Source organism: Leptonotus elevatus, chromosome 14 (assembly GCF_054856555.1).
Source record: "Leptonotus elevatus isolate MCC_2025b chromosome 14, RoL_Lele_1.0, whole genome shotgun sequence".
NCBI classification, from domain to species: domain Eukaryota; kingdom Metazoa; phylum Chordata; class Actinopteri; order Syngnathiformes; family Syngnathidae; genus Leptonotus; species Leptonotus elevatus.
The window spans coordinates 18,915,826-18,936,672 of NC_141252.1; the positions used below are offsets into that span (position 1 = coordinate 18,915,826).

Sequence of the window (20,847 nt, forward strand, 5' to 3'; positions counted from 1 at the left end):
ATCGCAGACCCAAAAATCGGAATCGAATTGAATCGTTAAACAGTCGAAGATTCTCAACCCTAACTTTTATCCTAAACCTCAACTTTAACAGCAAATATGTTGGAAGCATTCTTGTTTGTTTGTGTTTTTTTGCTGTTGTGGGGTCAATATACAATAAATTCATAGATCTATATTCCAATCGAATATTCCAATAGATATGAAATCATCTAGCAGTTTGTCAAGGAAATTATTGAAATCATTTTTATTCATGATTGAGGGTTGATTGATTTTACAAGTACAGTTGTTGATTTAATAATGCAGTAGTAGTTCAGATTACACTGGAAAAAACATTTTAGTACAAATATGATTAAAAACAAACAATAACTGGAGGCTTTGACCTGGCATTATCAAGTACAATCTGTTATATACCCTTTTATGTGAAGGCATTCTCCCACTGTTCTTCTTTTTAGTAACAATCACAATGCACCTTTGTTTTCTTCACACCCATCTTCAGGTACACATTGAAAGTTGCATCCACTAAAATATAGAGATACACAATTAGACAGTGTTAAGGCATCTTGCAGCATGGCACATGTTGTTTCATACCTCAGATTCAGGAAGTGTCAGAGTCATTCCATCAGAAAAACGTTTAAAGATTTCTAATGGAGAAAAATAAAAAGTTGTTGTTAAAGTTGAGAATACAATTTGTGAGAATCTGATGCACAATATATCACATGCATTGACAGGAATCCAAATGTACTTACCAACATGATGAGCTCTCATTTTAATATATATGTACATGTCACACCTGCTTTAAGTAGCAGGGTTGGCCAAACTACACTCAACAAAAATATAAACGCAACACTTTGTTTTCGCTCCCATTTTTTATGAGATCAACTCAAAGATCTATAACTTTATCCTTATACACAATAATCACAACTTCTCTCAAATATTGTTCACAAACCAGTCTAAATCTGTGATAGTGAGCACTTCTCTTTTGCCGAAATAATCCACCTCACATGTGTGACATATCAAGATGCTGATTAGACACCATAATTGGTGCACAGGTGTGCCTTAGACTGCCCACAATAAAAGGCCATTCTGTACTTTTGTGGGCGGAAAACCAGAAATAACTGGCCAAAAATTTGCTAGCTAATTCTTGTAAAATCTCATTTAATTACTGTGAAAATCTATTACAATATATTACTGTATTTTTTTTAACTGTATATAAATTACAGTTAACTTACTGTATGTACTTTTTTTTCTTCTTTTTTTTAAAGAAAACAGCCATTCACTGAAATGTAGTTTACAACAGTTTCTTGTATTCTAATTTACAGGAATTTACTGTATAATACTGGAACTCCTGTATACCTAAATAATACAATATGTCGTAAAATACATCCATCCATTTTCTTAATCGCTTATACCTCAAAAAGGTCGCTGGAGCCTATCCTAGCTGACTTCAGGTTAGTAGGCGGGCATACACCCTGAACTGGTTGCAAGCAAATCGCAGGTCACACAGAGATGAACAACCATCCAAACTCACAATCACTCCTAGGGACAATTCACAGCGCTCAATTAACTGGCCATGCATGTTTTTGGAATGTGGGAGGAGACCGGAGCACACAGAGAAAACCCACGCAGGCACGGGGAGAACATGCAAACTCCACCCTGGCAGGCCAACCCCAGACACAATCTCACGCCCTCAGCACTGGGAGGTGGACGTGCTAATCAGTTAGCCACCGTGCCGTCCTCGTTGTAAAATCATTCCTCGTTCTGCAGCAGAGTGCATAATGTTAGCTGTCATGTTGCCTGTTTATCTGAGAAATGCCATGTGAAGATGATGCAGACTGTTCTCGCGCTAAAATCCACATATATACATGCCAAAACATAGTTGCTGTACAAATTGACAGTATTTGACCACTATTTATACAGAATATTACTGTACTTTGTTTTTACCCATAATATAGTTAACTACTGTAAAATTAAAAAACAAGAAAATGCTGTAATTTTTTACTGTAGATTTTACAGAAATTTGTTACAGTGTACAGTTTCTGAGTCCGCAGACCGCCCCCGGACCCCCCTCCCCCAATAAAACTGCACCTTTCAGAGTGGCCTTTTATTGTGGGCAGTACTAGGCACACCTGTGCACTAATCATGGTGTCTAATCAGCATCTTGATATGGCACACCTGTGAGGTAGGATGGATTATCTCGGCAAAGGAGAAGTGATATTGTGTATGTGGAAGAAGTTTTAGATCTTTGAGGTTATCTCATAAAAAATGGGAGCAAAAGCAAGTGTTGTGGTTTATATTTTTGTTGAGTGTATATATATATATATATATATATATAAAAGTGTGACTTATAGCCTGAAAAGTACGATAGCTGTGTCTACCAAAACTTATCAGAATTATGATTGTAAGGGTAAAATATTTGTATGTAGCACACGCATTGGCTCTTGTGAGAGTGACCAGAACTAAGTAACTTCCACAGAAAGGTTAATTGCTGGATAGTAAAACATTAGATGACATCAACATAAACAATTCCAAATTATAATGCATGTAGTATTTAAGTTAAATAAACATTTAAGCTACCAGTATGTTGTTTTTACTGTCTATTTAGAACACTAACATACATTTTGGATAGGTTTGATCCTTAGTTTTCTATAAGAACGTTACACATTTAAGCAATCATATTTTTTAACAAAATGGAGGGAAAGACGATGCTGCAGTTGAAAAGCGTGTAATGACCTCCAAAAGGAATGAAAAAACACGACATTTCAGGAAAACTTGAGGGAGATTGTAGAACTGTAAAATGTTTGTTCAGATAAAGGCCTCTTAAGGAAAGCATCTGTCAGGCAAACGCTTCATGTTAAAGGAACAAACCTCACGTAGAGGATACAAAATTTATTCACTGCAAATTGTATGGACCATTTAGGAAAATGAACAAAAACAGCATACAGCATGTGTAACAGAATCCACCCACTTTTCATACAGACAAGGCGAAGCGCTAGAGTGATGAAGTTCTCCATTGTTACATTTCCAGAGGAAGTCCCATAGCGCACAGCCAACACCTTCAACATGTAATCACTGACCATTATTCCTGAGAACACGCACAAAAGAAAAGTCATTGAATATTAAGACTCATAATGGAAACATGAGGGGCATATTCTTCTGTTAGCGCTGAAGTCAATTTCTTATGTGCCTGGCTTGTGCATTTTCAAGGTTTGCCGAGTCGTGAGAGGCGTGATTTGGTGAAGTCTGAGGGTGGCCCGGATTTCCAGATCGTGGCGTTTAATTGAATCAAAACGTGCAATATGATGTTTCATCATTTACTCATTCAAACCCAAAAAACGTATAAGTACGTTGTTTAATACTTTTTCCTTCACTCCCAAAAACATATTTATACATGGTGTTTTTTTTGTTTTGTTTTGGTTTTGTTTGTTTGTTTGTTTGTTTGTTTGTTTTGGGGGGGGGGGGTATGCTAGAACATACAGAAGGCTTTGATGCAGCTTCTGACCTGAAGAGGTCACTTAAAGCAATTACAAAAATGGCCAGCAGGTGGCAGCACAGTATAAGAGATCAGTCAGGGCCATGTTGCAACAAGCTCTTTTTCCCAGTGTTGTCAACAGGTTTGTGAATAATGATGAAACTTAGCTATATTCTAATGCTAATTGCTACAAAGCGGAAACAGATACAAATAGCAATAGAATACAATATTCTGTGGGCCTTTCAAAATCCAGTAAAACAGCCGGGAAGGGCGAAGGGGGATGCTTCAGGGAAAATGGCTGGGAGTGAAAGAGTTAAAAGGCGCTAGACTTACTGTAGCCTCCTGAGCATGGAAGTGAAAAGATTCTTAAGTCTGTGGGAGAATGTGCCCTCTGCCAGATTTGACAGTGAACACCCACATTTCAGGGACGCTTTGCCCAAAGTGTGTACACTCCATGAAGGTAGGTAAGTGACTTGTGCAGCACAGCAAAAAAAAATGCACAGCAGCGCGCCTTTTCTGACTTATGCACATGGGAGAATATGCCCTTAATTAAATGAATAACGACAGGCAGGTCATCGATAAATCCATTTTATCAATGAAATACTCTACTTACTATACCTAAAGTAACAACCGCGTTCCTCAGCTCACTGAGTGAAAGTGTTCCATTTGTTGACACATCAGTACTCAGGAAAACATCCTGGAGAAAGAGACATGCAGCTAAAGTTAAATTGATTAATAACTACTTAACTGTACATTATAGTGAAATAAATGGTCTATAATGATGAACATTTTACTTATATTTACCTTGAACGTGACAACCTTCTTCCATAAACTATAAAGTTCCCCAGCATTCAGTTTGCTGTTGGCAGTTGTCTTGTCAAATTAACATCAAGGTGGAAGCATAGCACATGTTGAATAATACAACTTAATTTCTGGAATGCACTTTACAATTAGAAGCCACGTGCAGCCATCTTTTTTTCACCGTCATGCCATTTTGGGCAAGTTACTTCCAAAAGGAAAGACATAAACTATTACTAGTTGCCATCATCCCACCATTCATTTTCATCTACCGCTTGGATGAAACCCATCCCAGCCAATTTTGGCCAAGAGGCTGGGTACATTTGGGTCAATTACCAGTCAATCAATTGTCATTCACATCTATCGGTAGTTTAGTCTAACCTGAAATGCATGATTTTGGAATGTGGGTTAGCAAACTCTCCACAGAGAGGCCTGAGCCCATTCAAATCTCATTTATTTTTGTCAAGTTTGCCAAATGCTGTTCACTTGCTGTATTTTCAAATACAAATGTACTCCCTTACCTCCAAAATCAACGGTGGTGCTCCCGGGAGAGGAGCTACATTACATAATTTACATTAAAAGATGCTCACAACAGAATTTTAATAAACCAAATACCTTTACGAGCTACTCCAACAGTATACGTGGCGATGACGTCATTGACTATTGAGGAACAAAACTGCCAAAATTAAAAATAATTAAGTAAATAAATGACTAAAAGTGAAAATAAAAACAGATATAAAAAAATCTTTCAGGTGACTATATATATATATATATATATATATATATATATATATATATATATATAGTTGCGACTTGAGTTGCTCGACAACAAGTCTTGGTGACAGTGGACAAGATAGTTGTCCATTGCTGGAGCTCTCTTTGCAAGACTTCCTTGTTTGCTGACCCGCTCACTCGATCGTTGAAAGGCAGTTTGCAACAGCGGAGCCCAACCCAAGTCACGCTTAGGACCGCCCCCTCATTTGAATAACATTTCGACCTGACCGAGCGTCTGCAGCATGAAATAAATAAATGTGAGCAGAGCGTTTTTATTTATTATTGATTGATATTTAATTAAATACATTAATTAATTAAATGATAAAAATGTTATTCATATATTTATTTTTGTATTTATTTAGACACTTATTTTTATTTTTTGAATCTTGTTTTTTATTTTTTTATTTTTTAAACTTTTATTTATATAGATTTTGTTGTTTTTATTTCCATTTATATTTATTTTTTGTATTTAATTTTTTAATTATATTCTTTATATCCGTTTTTATTTTCACTTTAAGTCATGTATTTATTTATTTATTAATGTATTTATCCATTTAATATTTTTTTATTTTGGCAGTTTGGGTCCTCCATTATTGCCAGGACACAAGCCGCCAAAATGTCGACTTTGGGCCCTATTCTTTTTAAGTGGGTTTGTGGTTTTAGGGTTGGGTCACATCACATCAACAATGCACTCCGCTAAAGTCTCCGCCACACCAGAAATTTCAGTGCATTATGACACCGAATGTGGAAGTGCTGCGTGCATATACTCCATATTCTGTAGTCCATAGTATAGATTAGTGGAAAAAATATTTAATTTACCAAATTGTGACATAGGAAGTTTTGGCCAAATGACAACTTTTTACTATTATGTCATTGTTATTATTATTATTATTATTATGGTCCCAATGATGTTGCCTGACTTATGGGTTTAGTGGCCTTTGATAGACTGATGACCAGTCCTCGGTGTAGTCGGCTTTGCACCAGCTGGGATAGGTTTTATCTCGCCCGTGACCCTCAATAGGATAATGGACAAAGGTGGATGGATCACATTAATGTGAACTGGAATGTATGACACACTTTTGAGTTACTTTAACTAAACAGCTGTAGAATCATCAAGTAATAAATTGGTTTGCAACAATTTTCAATGCCCTCATTTTATCAATTCTAGCAGGTCCATAAATACATTCCTTGATCATCATCTCCAGTATATCCGGTTCTGAACCAAAATAATAATAATCATTGGGCTGGTGTACCCCATGACGTGGGGAGTAAATATGTATGTATGTATGTATTTATTTATTTATTGTGCTGCCTGATTTAGAAAACAAACTACAAAGGATACGCTTATCATAACAACCATGCTGCGGCATGCATCCATACTGAAGCCCCCAGTTTTCAAGTCTCCTACAAAAAAACATCAACAAAAAAACAGCACATCAGAACCTGAATTCCTTTGATAGCATTTGTGAAAATTATCCTACTGTTACCTTTCAAGACTTTATCATTGAGGAGCTCCTGAAGCAGTTCGGCATCCACTTCCTCATACTGAAATGAAATAAGATTATGTAATTAACTTTCTGAGATAAAAAAAATCTGATGCAAATGTCGGTGGGGGTAGCTATATATATATATATATATATATATATATTACATTTTCAGGAACTGTTCAAATATCAGTGGAAAGTCAATTCCAAGATCCGAGATTTGAACCCTTGAAAAATGTAGGAAGTTTGACCTCAATAGATGAAATCACCTGCAACTTTGAAGATCACATTAAGCTTACAATTCATCTTCTGGGGCATCATCACACATAGTTTGGTTCTTTTATTGTTGCTACAATGTTACAATTGAATAATGTTGTGTGAATAAAAAGATTGTTTGCCATTTGGTGTGGTCTGTGACAAGTTTATTGATAATTTATCATGGACGATATGCCTCAAATGCGTTTGGTCACGTAAAAAAAAATGAAAATGTGATTATGGTTCAATTGGGGTTTTTGTTTGCTGAACTCTTTCCCTGCTGAACAGTTTTTTTGCCTACTTGCCGGCAAACCCCAAATCCTGGCAATCCTTCTACATCTCGGATCCCAAAATCAAACCAGTGGTACATGCAACTTTGCAGACCAGATAACCACATTGTACAAATGATTGCTTCCAATTGGGTTGAGTGGTCATAACGGCCCCATGTTTGCCTCATTAGAGAAATTTCATTACCTCTGTCAAGATCGTTCCTCTTTAGTTGATTTTTCATATCTTTGTTTATTTTAACCATTTACTTTCTCACTTGCTCCTATTTCCTATCACAGTAGTTAGAGTTTTGCCTTTTAAGTTCCCAAGTAGATTAGAAAATAAACAAGCACATAATCAAAACCTGATTGTGTACTGTGTGTGTTTTAACAATTTATACTAACTTCTACGGTGAAAAAACAAACAAAAAAATTATTAAAATGTAGCATCCTTCATTTTAATGACTGATTTAACGAGGTTATCATCAGTTATACTGATAAAATTATCTAAAAACTGATGTGGCGCTCCAAAAAGTTAATCTAATTATTAAACTAACTTGAGTCTCTTCCAATCCGTTAAATGAAACGCTTATCCTCACAAAGGTCACATTTAACAATTAACTGTCTTGATTTATGCAACACTCCATTTAAACATTATTGGCTTTGGTTAGTGCCATTTAGCACACTATGGTGCCAAATTGGTGTGTATTGCATGAGGATCGAATGCACGTCACGCTTTTAACAAAAGTCTATCGGTGATCTGTGCGCCAAACCACTACGCCAAAGGATAAGAGAGACCATTGAATACCTTTTCTTCATCAAAACCTGTACACTCTTTATCCTGATGGCTTGCCACTGATGATTGTAAAACAAATGCAGTTCAAAAAGTTATGATCACTACTTCTTTCAGAGTTGCAATTATGTTCACACGAAAGGCAATGGTGTGCCAACTGTAAATAACAATCAAAATGAATCATCACGCCAACAAGTGACTCATTCAGCAGAGCAATGCCAACACACCTGTCAAAAGTGGGCGGACTTTTTCTGCTTAAATACATAGGCCTTTATCTGTAATCAACATTTACTTCACACCTGTCAGTTCAAGTAAAAATGTGTGTTGCTCCACTAGAACGTACCTTGTCAAATAATTGCCGGAACAAGATTCTCCTATCATCGTCAGTTTCAGTGGTCTGCGAAAAAATTTACCAATTAAATCTACATGAAAGATTTGATTTTTGTTTCAAATAATTTTGTAATGCAACCTCTACCTCTGAATCTTTACGTCCAAAGGTATGACCGCCAGAAGTCTCACTGTGGGGAGATATTTTGTAAAGGTTAAAACATTTTGTAGGAACTTTATTTGTATGTACACCGCCATCGTTTTTTACATCACAATGCATTCAGTACGTAGTGAATGGCGGCTGGCTCTCTGCCAAGCAATGCGAAACGGGTATAAAGAAAGCGAGATAAGTCCCGTAGCGTTCCGAAAGAAACAACACACGATGGGGAGAGTCACCCTCCCCACGCCGTGCTCTCAAGACCTCTCCCAATCGTAAGTTGTTTCTTTAGGAACGCTTCACATTGCTCGGCAGAGAGCCAGCCACCATTCTACATCACTATGCACTGAATGCATTGCGACGTAAACAACAATTGCGGCATACGTACAATTAAAGTTTCTACAAATGTATTAAACTGGAAAAAAAAATTTTTTAAATGAATCTCATAGTTATGTCAGAAAAAAACAAATAAATCATATGGAGCAAACTTGTCATTACAGTCAGGTTCCGTTTAAAAGCTAGATTGGAATGTAAGCACATACTGTATTTTAGGCGCAACTACTGAGAGACTTACTGGATATGGGCCTCTGCCTTGGAGATGATGGTCAGGATGAAGGAGGCGGTCTCATTGGGCTTGAAAGTTGCTGGTACAATCAGGTATTCCCCGGGCCGCAACATGACCAGCTCCATCACCTCACGAGCGTTTATGTAGTTTTTAGTCTGCACAACCGGTTTGTTGGTCCTGAAGAACGATGCTGGAAACATCTCCCTCTGTGCTTTCAACTGAAATTCAGTTTAACGCACATGACATTTATAGTAAATCTCCGTCGCAACGTAAAATGGATGATACTGATGGAAGTATACTCACTTCTTGTGGTAACTGCGATTTGAAGAAAATTAGTTCATGTTGGGGACAAAAAAAGACAGTTATTTATCACTATTTTTCTGTGAAATGAAATAAAATACGAATATATAGAAATGCTGTCTGACTTTCAATTTGTTTAAATAATCTTTAAATAAATAATCTAATAAAAAATTTAATCTAATTATTTCAAATAAATAATCAGAATCCCATGCACATAAACCCAGCTAATTTCTTTACAATTGCTACATCCGTGGCATTGCATTAGGCAGCCAGCTCAGAGATAACCTTGCCAGCAAGATGAATTCTCGCGGTATTTGTGTGTTCACAAACTCCGGAGAATACATCTTGTACCGCTCCCGCTGATACGTTTGCAGCCGATCTTTTTTCGATTGGACCAATCAGGTGTTGTTTATGCAGGGCGAAACCAATAAGCGTTGATGGCGGTGGGAAACAAACAAACCTAACAGACGAATGGATGCTGCAATTACTTATGTTCTCGCAGAATTACTCAGTTTCCTTGTTGAATACAAAGAAAGACAAGATTTTCATCCGTTGCCTTGATTGTTCAAAACAAAATGTGCAAAGATGCTGCATCGTCCAATCAGCTCGAAGTATTGTACAGCAAGCCCCGCCTTTCCCGAACGGGTCTGCCTAGTGAAGTACCAGATTGATAATGTGATGAACTCCCTCGAGTGAATCACAATTATCAATCTGGCTGGCGAGATTAGTCAGAGATGCCTTCATTAATTGACCATGTGTATTTTGCATGATGCGGGTATTGTATACAACAGGGATCAGTGCCCAGGGCCAAACTTTTTCCAAACACACACGCACATTGGGTCTATTTCTACATCTCATTGACAACATTTCCTAGCCCCTTACCCTAACCTTAAAGGTATTAGAGAGGATTTTATTAGAAATTAAGTCGTCTGGTTCACTTAAAAATCGCTTTATCAACCTGTAACAGACTTGTACTTATAGTTAACACACACACATATATATATATATATATATATATATATATATATATATATATATATATATATATATATATATATTCAGGACGTGGCGGGGAATGTTACAATATAGCCAATTAATAAAGTGCTTCATTATTGATTGGCTCCTGGCTTGTCAATCACACTTCTTGTGTATGTGCCCCGACCGAGTACGTAGCTTGCGTAGCTCTCTAGCGTAACAGTGTTTACCACTTAGCGGCTTAGCTTCTTGCTACTATAGCTAGCTCCTCGCGTGTGTGTTCAAAGTTAACCAACAATGGTAGAGAAGGATACAGGACCACCGAGCCATAAAAGAAAGAGGTTGCTGAACAAGGACTGAAAGAGCAAAGCCAAACAAAAGGCATTTTGGGCGAGTCTTTTCAGCGATGGCGTGCGTAGCCTATGTCGTGTAGTTTATGTAGGAACAGTGGCGTAGTACAACCACTGGTTGTAAACAAATACAGAGAAGGCGTTTCCTGCGTAAAAAGCAGGGAGGAGGGGGGGGGGGGGGTTTACACATGCGCACTATTGAGAAAACCACAACCAGCCGTTGGGCTACTCGTTCGCCGTAGAATCCTCTCTAATACCTTTAACCATCACAACTGATTGCCTAATCCTTACCCTAATCCCAACCAAAATCCAATTCAAACCTAAACTCTAAAGCCAAGTATTGATCCTCAAAAACAGGTCTGAACTTGTAGGGCCCACCAAAATATCTCCACGAGGACAAGTCCGTCCCCAAAATGGTAGTTAAACCGGGGGAAAACTGAGTATAGGCCTCAATAAAGTAGCGAAGACAAAGCCACAGTGCACACAGACACAACAAAACAAAACAGCTAAAAGCTAATTTTTGAGCAGATTTTGAGGCACATTTTGGTTGAATTTACAACTAAACAATATTTTAATTATTGCATTTTTTGAGGGCACACTGTAGCATTTCTTATACCAATAAGTCAACGAAACTGAGCTATTTTATTAATTTATAATTTTTTGAATTATATATTAGGAACTATTTTGTTCATTTGACATTTTGGCTTGTTAGCACTATTTCAATATAATGATGACAGCATTAGCATTAAACATGCTGCTATTGACCTCAAATACTGAGAATCCAATGTGGAGAGTTTTGACCAGGGCTCTGTTTCTTTTGTCCGGCTTTTGCATGAGGGACACCAGCATGTTTTTTCCCCCTTGTTTGGAATCACATTCACTGTGCACTTGGTCAATCCGGACTCGATACTGTGGATTAGTCCAGAAGCTCTGCTCTGTAATGTAAACAAACAATTTGTCAGTTTGTCCAATAGCCTTCTGATGTTTTTGATTACTAAAAACCAGAGCTAGGCAAAACCATCGTTACATCAGCCCGTCATTGATGGATGTCCACTTTTCGGCGAGTGCTTTATGACGTGAAGCCTCGTAAAAATACACGGACTGAGAAAGAACCGTCTGTGCTGACTCGGATTTACAGACGTAAACATACTTCAGTCGATGAAGTATGTTTCATGTTTCAGTTCATGTATTTTTTTTTCCCGAGGCTTTGCGTCATAAAACATTTGTCGAAAGGTGGGCATCCATCAATAATGAGCGGATAATTGTATAATGATGGTTTTGCCCACTTATACTAACGTGCCTATTCTATTGCATCAATTTCCTGTTTTTTGTAAAATTCTGAACATGTACGACGGCATATTAGGGCCACGTATAAATATATATTTTTTAGAGGGCAGGACAACATTCAGAGAAAAAAACTCGCAAATTTGCCACTTTATAAAATCGCAAATTTGCGAGTTTATAAAGTAGCAAATTTGGCACTTTATAGTGGCAGATTTGCAAGAAAAAAGCTCAGAAACTTACGGGAAATACTTGTAGCGTAGCTAAAGTCTAATCATGTAAGGATTCGTTGGTGGTTAATGGGACACTTTATAAAATGAAAAAGCAGGATGGAGCTATAGCTACAACACTTCCTGATCCCCTATTAGCTGACTAACACTAACCAATTAGAAGCTAGCATACTTCAGGTAAATGCAAGTCAATGACTGAGAACAGCAGATTTGACATAAATGTACAAGTAAATATTTATTTTAACAAATTAACTTAAATGCTTGATCCTCAGGGTGTGGACCTTCGCAAAGTGAGGCGTCTTTGTCGCTGGCCAGTGGCCGAACCCAACGCTTCAAAGTGTGTACGCTTTACATGATATGGTTAATCTCTGCTAAAGCAATTACTATCTCCTTATTTGGAAACCCGACCGAAAAGTATTGGCACAAACAGTCGAGTGGTACGCTACGTGTACTTTTCTTAGTACTTTACTTAGTACTTTACTTAGTACTTTACTTAGTACTTTACTTAGTACTTTACTTAGTACTTTACTTAGTTTTTTTCTCGCAAATCTGCCACTTTATAAAGTCGCAAATTTGGGAGTTTGTTTCTTGGAGTACTGCCCTGGCCCTCTAAAAAATGGATTTATACGTGGCCCTAATACGCTGTCATAGTACCAGAATACTATAAATTTCATTGTAGCCTAAAACAGTTCCGCAACAAAGACAAGTTAGGATAAAACCTATAGATATGTAGTTGTAGGTAGGTTGTTAGCTAGTTACTGAATTAAGTCCAGCTATTCCAAAAGTACCAAGCTACCATTCATGCATCCTCCAGCTGTTTTCCCAGCAAGCCATCTGCCCTCATAGAAGGACGTCTTCCAATGGCAGGATGAGTTTTCATCAAGGAAGTCAGGACACAAACAGCAGATGTCGAGATCATCATAAAATCGACAAAATTCTTCCAGGCTCATCCTGTGGAAATCATTGTTTAGTGAGAATCATCGATGAGTATTATCACTTTCATTTTGCGGTGCTTACCAAAACTCCCCATTGTCAACCACAGAAAGACACAGAGCTCGATCTTGTGGGCTCACAGTTTCCCACAAAGGTGACCTGGCAATTTGGAGAAGAAGCATCACTCTTCAACAGATAATCTCCAGCACACATTTACGAAATACCAGGGTCATAATGGTAACATGGGAAATGGTATTTCAACCTGTGTAGCGCTTCACACCAACTTTGCATTGACCTACTGATGGTGCAACATTAGGAGCAACTGGGGCTTCTGTAAATAATATTTTTGATTTGTAACACGCTTTACCTCTACAAGATCTGTATCTTGCTCAAGGATAGTCACATAGTCACAGGGGGCAGGGATCAAACCCACAATCTAGGGCTTGGGAAACAACCACTGAGCCACGTCAAATCATACAGGTCTGCTCTCTGTTTCATATAAGGAAGAATTATATGTTCTTATAGTCCCATGTAGAGCCTATTATCAAATATACCAAATTCCTGATCAATACACTTTTGGGATCCTTTATGTTATTGCACCGGTATAGGATCCTTAAACATGAAGCAAAGCACACTGCAGTCAGTTGGTTGGCCTACACAGAATTAGATAGAAAATGAAATGAGGACACAAACCACACCTTTCCTCATACACTGGTCACTTCCTGTAATAATGTCAAGTTTATTACGGAACAAGATTTGGAATGTCGTGCATTAACTCATTCACTCCTAGCTTTTTCACTTCGCTCCCGGCTGTTTTACTGGGTTGTGAATGATTTTATAAGGCCCACAGAATATTGTGTTCTATTGCTATAAAAACATGGAACCTCCCAAAAGAAAGATGAGAGTCTCCTCTTTCATCAGGAAAAAAATATATCTATCTGTTTCCATTTTGCAGCAATTAGCATTAGAATATAGCTAAGTTTCATCATTATTCACAAATCTGTTTAAAACTGTGGGGAAAACAGCTTTTTGCAACATGGCCCTGGTGGATCTCTTATACTCTGCTCCCACCTGCTGGCCATTTTTGTAATAACTATCATTGCCTCAACCATTCTCTTCAGTTGAGAGACTGTATCAAAGCCTTCTGTATGCTTTAGAATAGAGAGAAAAAAAACGTATAAATGAGTTTTTGGGACACAGGAAATATTTAAAATAGAACGTATTTATACGTTTTTTGGAGCAAATTAGTTAATGTTCCTATTCTGGTGAATTAATTTAGTGTTGGAATTTTGAAAACATTTGAAATTCCAAGCAGAATTTGCCTTTTTAAAAACATTCAGTCAAATGTTTTTCGAGCATATGGCTCAATATGTGTATGGCAGCTATAATACATGTTTATTGGTTGTTATCTGTTACACATTATCATCACTTCCTACTTTCTTATTTACATTTCCAGTGAAAATAAAGCATTCACAAAATAAAACTTTATATACATCAACTCTGAGTTTGGCTGAAACTAATCCTTTTGACCTTTACAATATGTGCTGCAGTAGATGAGGATTATACAGCTAATGAAAGAGCTTCTGACATTTTTAAGTATAATTAAGAATATTTAGTCATTTGTTTTACCGCTCTTTTGTATGGCTACGAACCGATCCTGATCGTATTTGATTGACCTACCGATCACTCCAGTCTCCATTCCACTCCCCCTTGCCCCAGGGGTTTAACAAACGCACCAGATGTACTGGTTGGCCGCGACTCATCATCTGTTCCATAAAGACAACAGAGAACACCAGATGAGTTTACATCCTCTAAACACACTCTACTCCTACCCCTGAATGAAACACTTACGTAGTGCTGTCACTATCAAATATTTTTTAGAATGGATTAATCTATCGATTATTTAATTGATTAATCAACCAATTGGATTATTTTATTTTGCATTCAACTGTATTACAAAAGCATTTTAATCTGATTACTGTTTATTAACCAGTGATTGATGTTTATTTCGTACGTCGTATTCGTAAAGTGATTAAAATATTTTGACTGGTTTGGTCATTGATTTCCAAAGTAAAAACAGATGTTTGCAAATGTCTTATTTTGATTAAACAGAGAAGATAATCAGTCTTCCTTCATGAAGGACTACAGAAATCATTGAAAAATTACTGTTGGTATGCTGAAATCAGACAATTTGGACAATTTAAAAAAATGGCTCCAAATGATTACTTGATTATTAAAATAGTTGTCGATTAATTTGATAATTGATTACTCATCGATTAATTGCTTAATTTTGACAGCTCTACACTATTGAAACAAACTACCAAAAAAAATTTTTACACTACAACTTTCATGTTCATTATAACAGAAGTCGCAATCGTTCACCTGTTTGACCCCTGTGACTGTGTAGGCGTGGCCTTGGACCAATCCATTTGGCAAAACAGTGTTGGCTGATGTCTCCTGCAAGTCACAGCAAGCATGTTTTAGGTAATCACATAACAAACACCGTGACAGAACAGGAAAAAAAAGCATGTTATTTGGCTCCTTACTTCCTCATTTTTGACAAGATGTGAAGTGACAGAGCTTGCCTCCGTGGGCACTTACAACAATACTTTAATCTTACTCTAAGCTTTTCTTTTATGTGCAAGCTTGTTCTCACAGCGTGAATGAAACTGACTTGTACAATCTTGAAATGCCCTGATATAAAGAATCTGAATATAAATGCCATCCAAAGTTTGTACTCAACATAGTGAACTTTTGGCCATGCTTTGCATGGTAACTCACCGAGAGCCTGTTTGCCATGGGTGACCCTGCCAGACAGCTAAGCTACTAGGATCACTTGGGAACCCAAAATTCTCCACTACTGTAAGGTGATGGCTCAAGGAGGGGTCAAGGTGCTTTCATGAAATGATAATAATATCCTTGAATAGGGATCCTGGCGTCACGTGACTTTCTCTAAACACGCCCCCCCCCTGTGGCAGGAAAAGTAGCGGCGCAGCATTAATGGACTCGAACAGTGAGGAAGGCTAAGAGCTAGCATTTATCCGTCAACTTTCTGCCCATGAGCATTGACAGACACTTTGATGAAAAGGACATGATATACATGCGCAAGGTGGACATTGCTGATGAAGTGTCAGGAGTGCTTTTTTTTTTTTTACTTGGCGACCCTGGAATTACCTCCTTTGTTGCCGGTGAGTGCTTTCAAATCTGATCATACAAAGGCTTGACAAGTTTGTACAATCCGGATTTATTTTCCCTTTATGTGTGGTCAAAATGCCATCAAAATGACGCAAGTGTTGCAGTGTTATTTAATATGTATGTACGTTAGCAACTTAGCAGCAGCTAAATCTGCCATTTATGCTGTAAAAAGTCTTCTTTATGGTGTTGGTCAGTTATTAAATCCAACTGTGTGATATCTATTAAACCGTAGCAGCAAAAATTAACAAAACAGATTTTGCGTGTGGTAACAGTTAGCATCTGCTGATTTAGCCACCATGTACAAGGTGCAACATTGGCTTACGCATTGGTTCCTTTTTTGGTAGCCTGGAGTATGCTCAATCCTTTTTTCTTTCTTTTTTTGCCTCTTCTTGTTGTGGCACCTGGTCCACAACAACTGTCAATCATTGTTAAAGTGTGGCGTTTGTTGTTTACTCAAAGTGGCAGACGCGTTTTCTATGCTGCCAAAATGGTTACGGCCATTTTGGGATGCGTGACGTCAACATCAGGATCTCTATTGTCTCGCGTGGTAGAGTTGTGCTTACCCCTTGAGGAGTGCCACATCCCATCAGTGACATGGATTGTCCAGCTCTGCACATTAGCTCCCAAAGGTCTTGGGGAGGATCTGACAGGTTGACGCAAATGTGAGCGCCACCTGTGAAGTCCACCAACGCCTCGTTGGGTGTTCCAGAAGTCATGTCTGAATAGGAGCCGCACACTCTGACACAAGTACATGGGAATTACATGCAAAGACTACAAAACTAACCAGATTTTTTTTTTTAATAGAAATTATTTCCAGAGACATGTCCATACTTAGCATAAGCTTTCTCCAACAAAGCAGGCCAAAATTCTGTTGGGTCTTTGGAGCGGACAAAAAGGAGGTTGCCATTGATTGTCGGGAGCTTGTCATCAATGATAACATCTACCCATCTGCCAAATCTCCAGAACTGAAATGTGAGAGATGAAGTCATCAATACAGTAGCCTACTACTGTTTAGTTTTCAGCAATGTCATGTTTAAATCACAGTTTATTGTATTTTCCTTTACAGAGGTCTTTGTTACAGACGTTAGCAAGACTGGGTATAAACAACTTTGTGTTCTGTTGCCGCCGTAAAAACAGAACTATGTTTCAAACCAAGGGCCTTCTGTCTTGAGTGTGGGGGTGTGTGTGCGTGTGTGTGTATATATATATATATATATATATATATATATATATATATATATATATATATATATATATATATATATATATATATATATATATACATATATATGTGTATATATATATATATATATATTCTATTAAATTAATGGTCTATGAATAAAAAGACGCATTGAACTGCTTTTATGAACCCCGTTACTGAAACACATACACACTATGACAGCATGTAATGAAAATCCAAAAGACGACCAAAATTAAAATTCCTTCCTTTTCACTGAATTGAAATGTCATGTCTCTGTGTGTTTACCCGAAAGTGAAACAGTCCACAGTAGTCCTGAACAAAGTTTTGCTCAAGGGGAACAACATGCTTGAAGATAGTGCTTTGGAATGTCAGTGCACCCAGGGAAGCAAGAAACCAGCAGTTTCCTATGAGAACACATATTTAGTGAGTGGTTAGGAAGGTGAAGGTGGGGATAAACACAATGAAAAACTATTTTTGAACGGCTATGAATTAGGTCATTTTCTTACCAACTAAGCCTTGACCGAAGTCAAACCTCGAAATTCCATCAACAACAAATGATGGATTGGGAACCAGTTTCTGAAATAGACATGGTGAATGAATTGTGTTACAACACTATGTTGGACCATTCATGAATGAAATTAAGAGTTGTGACTATGCATTTGCATTTAAGCAATCTGTGTGTAGTACCTGCAGGCTACACTTGTAATGAACTGTTCAATTTTTGAGGGTCCACTTTATTTTGATTATACTAACTTTAAATGAGCTGTTTTGGGATGCGTATGACCACAGGAATTTGTCATTTAAAAAAAGAAAAGAAAATAAGCTTACCCCTGGTCTGTGCCATTGTACTTTATTTAAGTCAGAGGGCGACAGTAGGCCATTGCCAATGGATCTTATGTCTGGGGGGAACATATCATCGATGTATCGTAGTTGTCGGTTGACACAGTACTCCTTCAAACGTTGATAGTCTTGATTGAAGAAGGCTTCGGGGTTGTTGACGGTCCCATAACCATCTTTGTTATGACGTGCATTCAAGAGGCTCATACACACGCCTGCAGAAGGCATTTCTGTCGGGACTTAGCTCTGTTAAGGAATGGGAGTTTTAAATAATTATGCCAAACTTGCCTTCCTTACCGTTATTACTATTTATTAGACGAGCATGACATCAACTCCCCACCAAGTAACTGTGGAGTTGAAGAGAAGATACAAGCTGATAGATGCGGTCACAGTTAAAAAGTCAAGGCTTTTTGTACTCATCTGGGCATTGGTGGAGCATGCCTGACGTACAAAAGGCTTTAACATTAATATTTTAAACTCCACAATGCATCTTTAATAAGCTGCATAGAAATGAGCCAGATTCGATTAAAAGGCTTCTCTGCCTGTTCATTTTGTTCACCAGTAAACCCTAATACCTATGTCTTGAATTTGAAAATAAATAATATGCATATATATATATATATATATAAAATGTCTAATATGCAGCGCAAGTATTGGGACACGGTTGATATGACGCAACAGTTACCGGAAACAGCGTAGTTGTGTGATTTACGGAAGTCGGAAGTGCGTGGCATCTACCCCATTAAATATGTAAACACTTTAGCTTACAAAGACAACTGAGAACGATTGAACACAAATGCCCCCCCAAAAGAAAATCATATTCTACAAGCTGCAAGTAATGAACCTTCATTATATTAGTGTATCTTACGCCCATTCAGCCTGTTCGCTATTTTTTTTTTTTATTAATGTTATAACTTGCCTTCCAAGATGACATAATGTCTGTTTTTGGTCAAGTAGTTAGTAGAATAAATTAACGGCTAAAATATGTGACTTGTATGTATGGTTTTTTTCTACCTAATTATGCATTTTTGGCCTAGTGCGACTTAGAGTCCGGAAAATAAAGTATGTTCAACTTTCCATTATATTCTGTAAAACAACAGTTAGCATTTCAAAAGTATAAGGGATTATTTTATTTTTTTATTGTGTCAAGACAAAATATTTACATAGATGACCCTTCTTCAGTTCTGTAATAACTCAGGTATACTGAAAGTAGATTTCTCATTACAACAATGTAGGAGCATGGTGAATCACAAAGATCACATTTTAAGCATGGAGGTTGGTAAAACTTGAATCCTGAGTCATTGACACAAGTTTTGCACATCAGTGTGTTCTTTTTATGCCTTTGAAAAAAGCACACACATTAAACTGTCAATAACACATTATGCCAAGATGAATCATGTTAACAAAGTGATTGAGCCGGTTTTACAGCTCCAAGATCATTGAGCAGATCTTAGGGTTATGTCAGGTAAATAAACAATGTTGGTCTCAAATTTGACATTTGGATGCATATTTGTCACTCATGATGACAACACCCCTTGCTAACCATTTTATAGTTGTGAAATACATCCAAGTACTGTATATGGTGGTTTTTGCTGCAAAGTAGTATGGGTGCTGAGGCTAGCTCAAAGTTGCTCAATTTAACAATTTGCTTCTTCGCACTTTTAGGCAACTGACATTCATTGCATGCATTACATTTGCTTCAGATTGTAACTTTACACATACCATACATACTGTATTTGTATACAAAGTAATATGCAATATTAACAATGATGACACGGTCGATGAAAGTCGAGTGCATCAACAAAGAACCGAATAACATTTTAAAATTAAGGTAAAAAAAAAAGAAGCATATTATATATCACATACTAAAATCCTAGAATACTAGAGTATTAACTGAACTCACCAGGGCAGACAGGTTGTGTGTGTTGTGTCCAAGTGGATCAGTATGTGTGAGAAGGCTTGGTTTGTTGTATAATAGCAGCACATCCCTGAGGCTGTACAGCAGTGAATATGTTAATGAGCCACCTACGTCACCATAAAAAAAAAAAAAAACTATAAAAAATGCAATCGGCTTTTATTTGATAGCATGTTGTTGCATGGTAAAATATGCTAACTGACCTGGCTTGTTGAAGGTTTCGCAATAGTTTGGTCCTTAAACATAGAGCCACACAAACATACATAAAATCAATTAGGTACAGCAAATTATGCGAATGACACAGAAACACCACAATATTTTTTATACTGTAAATTCTACAAACAATATGTCATAACATATTTATTGTGTCAACATTATAAAATCAATTTCAATGGTCAAATTTTGCACTCACTGGAGGTCAATTCCTGGCCAGTGACCAGGCCATGGTCAGTCCCAAGCCTGGGCAAAAAAAAAAAAGGATGCGACACTGCGTTGGGACGGGCATCCTGATGTAAAAACAATGTTTAACAAATCATGCCAGTGATTCGCTGTGGCGAGCCCTGATAGGGCAAACTGAGAGTCGCAACAACTGCTCACATTGGGCCTCATTCACTAATAAATACATAGAAATGTTTGTATACGCACACAAGTTGAGCGTGTATGCAAAGTCATCGTTGGATTCATGACACGTGCATACCAGCCAGGTTTCTTTGCAGCATTGCGCGTTTGTTGAGGAAGAATTCAC

At 37.5% G+C, this 20,847-nt stretch overlaps 2 protein-coding genes across 3 annotated transcripts in view; one reads left to right on the forward strand and one right to left on the reverse strand.

The window, feature by feature from the left end:
• Positions 1-226: 226 nt before the first annotated feature.
• LOC147163233 (calpain-1 catalytic subunit-like) lies at positions 227-20,176 on the reverse strand. Of its 2 annotated transcripts, XM_086094007.1 has the most exons (22): positions 20,091-20,176; positions 18,179-18,433; positions 17,857-17,926; positions 17,636-17,754; positions 16,981-17,114; positions 16,713-16,887; positions 15,337-15,411; positions 14,635-14,720; positions 13,039-13,113; positions 12,818-12,972; positions 11,276-11,445; positions 9,189-9,200; positions 8,895-9,103; positions 8,312-8,354; positions 8,180-8,233; positions 6,526-6,583; positions 6,381-6,442; positions 4,271-4,339; positions 4,085-4,163; positions 2,963-3,079; positions 586-638; positions 227-516 (listed from the first exon to the last, which is right to left on the reverse strand). In XM_086094007.1, exons 2-22 carry the CDS (start codon positions 18,413-18,415, stop codon positions 490-492), a joined length of 2,079 nt encoding a protein of 692 aa, XP_085950133.1. In that variant the 5' UTR covers positions 18,416-18,433; positions 20,091-20,176; the 3' UTR covers positions 227-489. The 2 variants fall into 2 exon arrangements, with proteins under 2 accessions (XP_085950133.1, XP_085950134.1); XM_086094008.1 differs by lacking the exon at positions 20,091-20,176 and having other exon boundaries at positions 18,179-18,452.
• Positions 16,106-20,847, forward strand: part of LOC147163234 (thrombomodulin-like) — a 28,287-nt gene continuing 23,545 nt past the window's right edge. The window contains exon 1 of the mRNA XM_086094012.1: positions 16,106-16,142. The gene's annotated coding sequence lies outside the window, so the exon portion shown is untranslated. The remainder of the gene's footprint in view (positions 16,143-20,847) is intronic.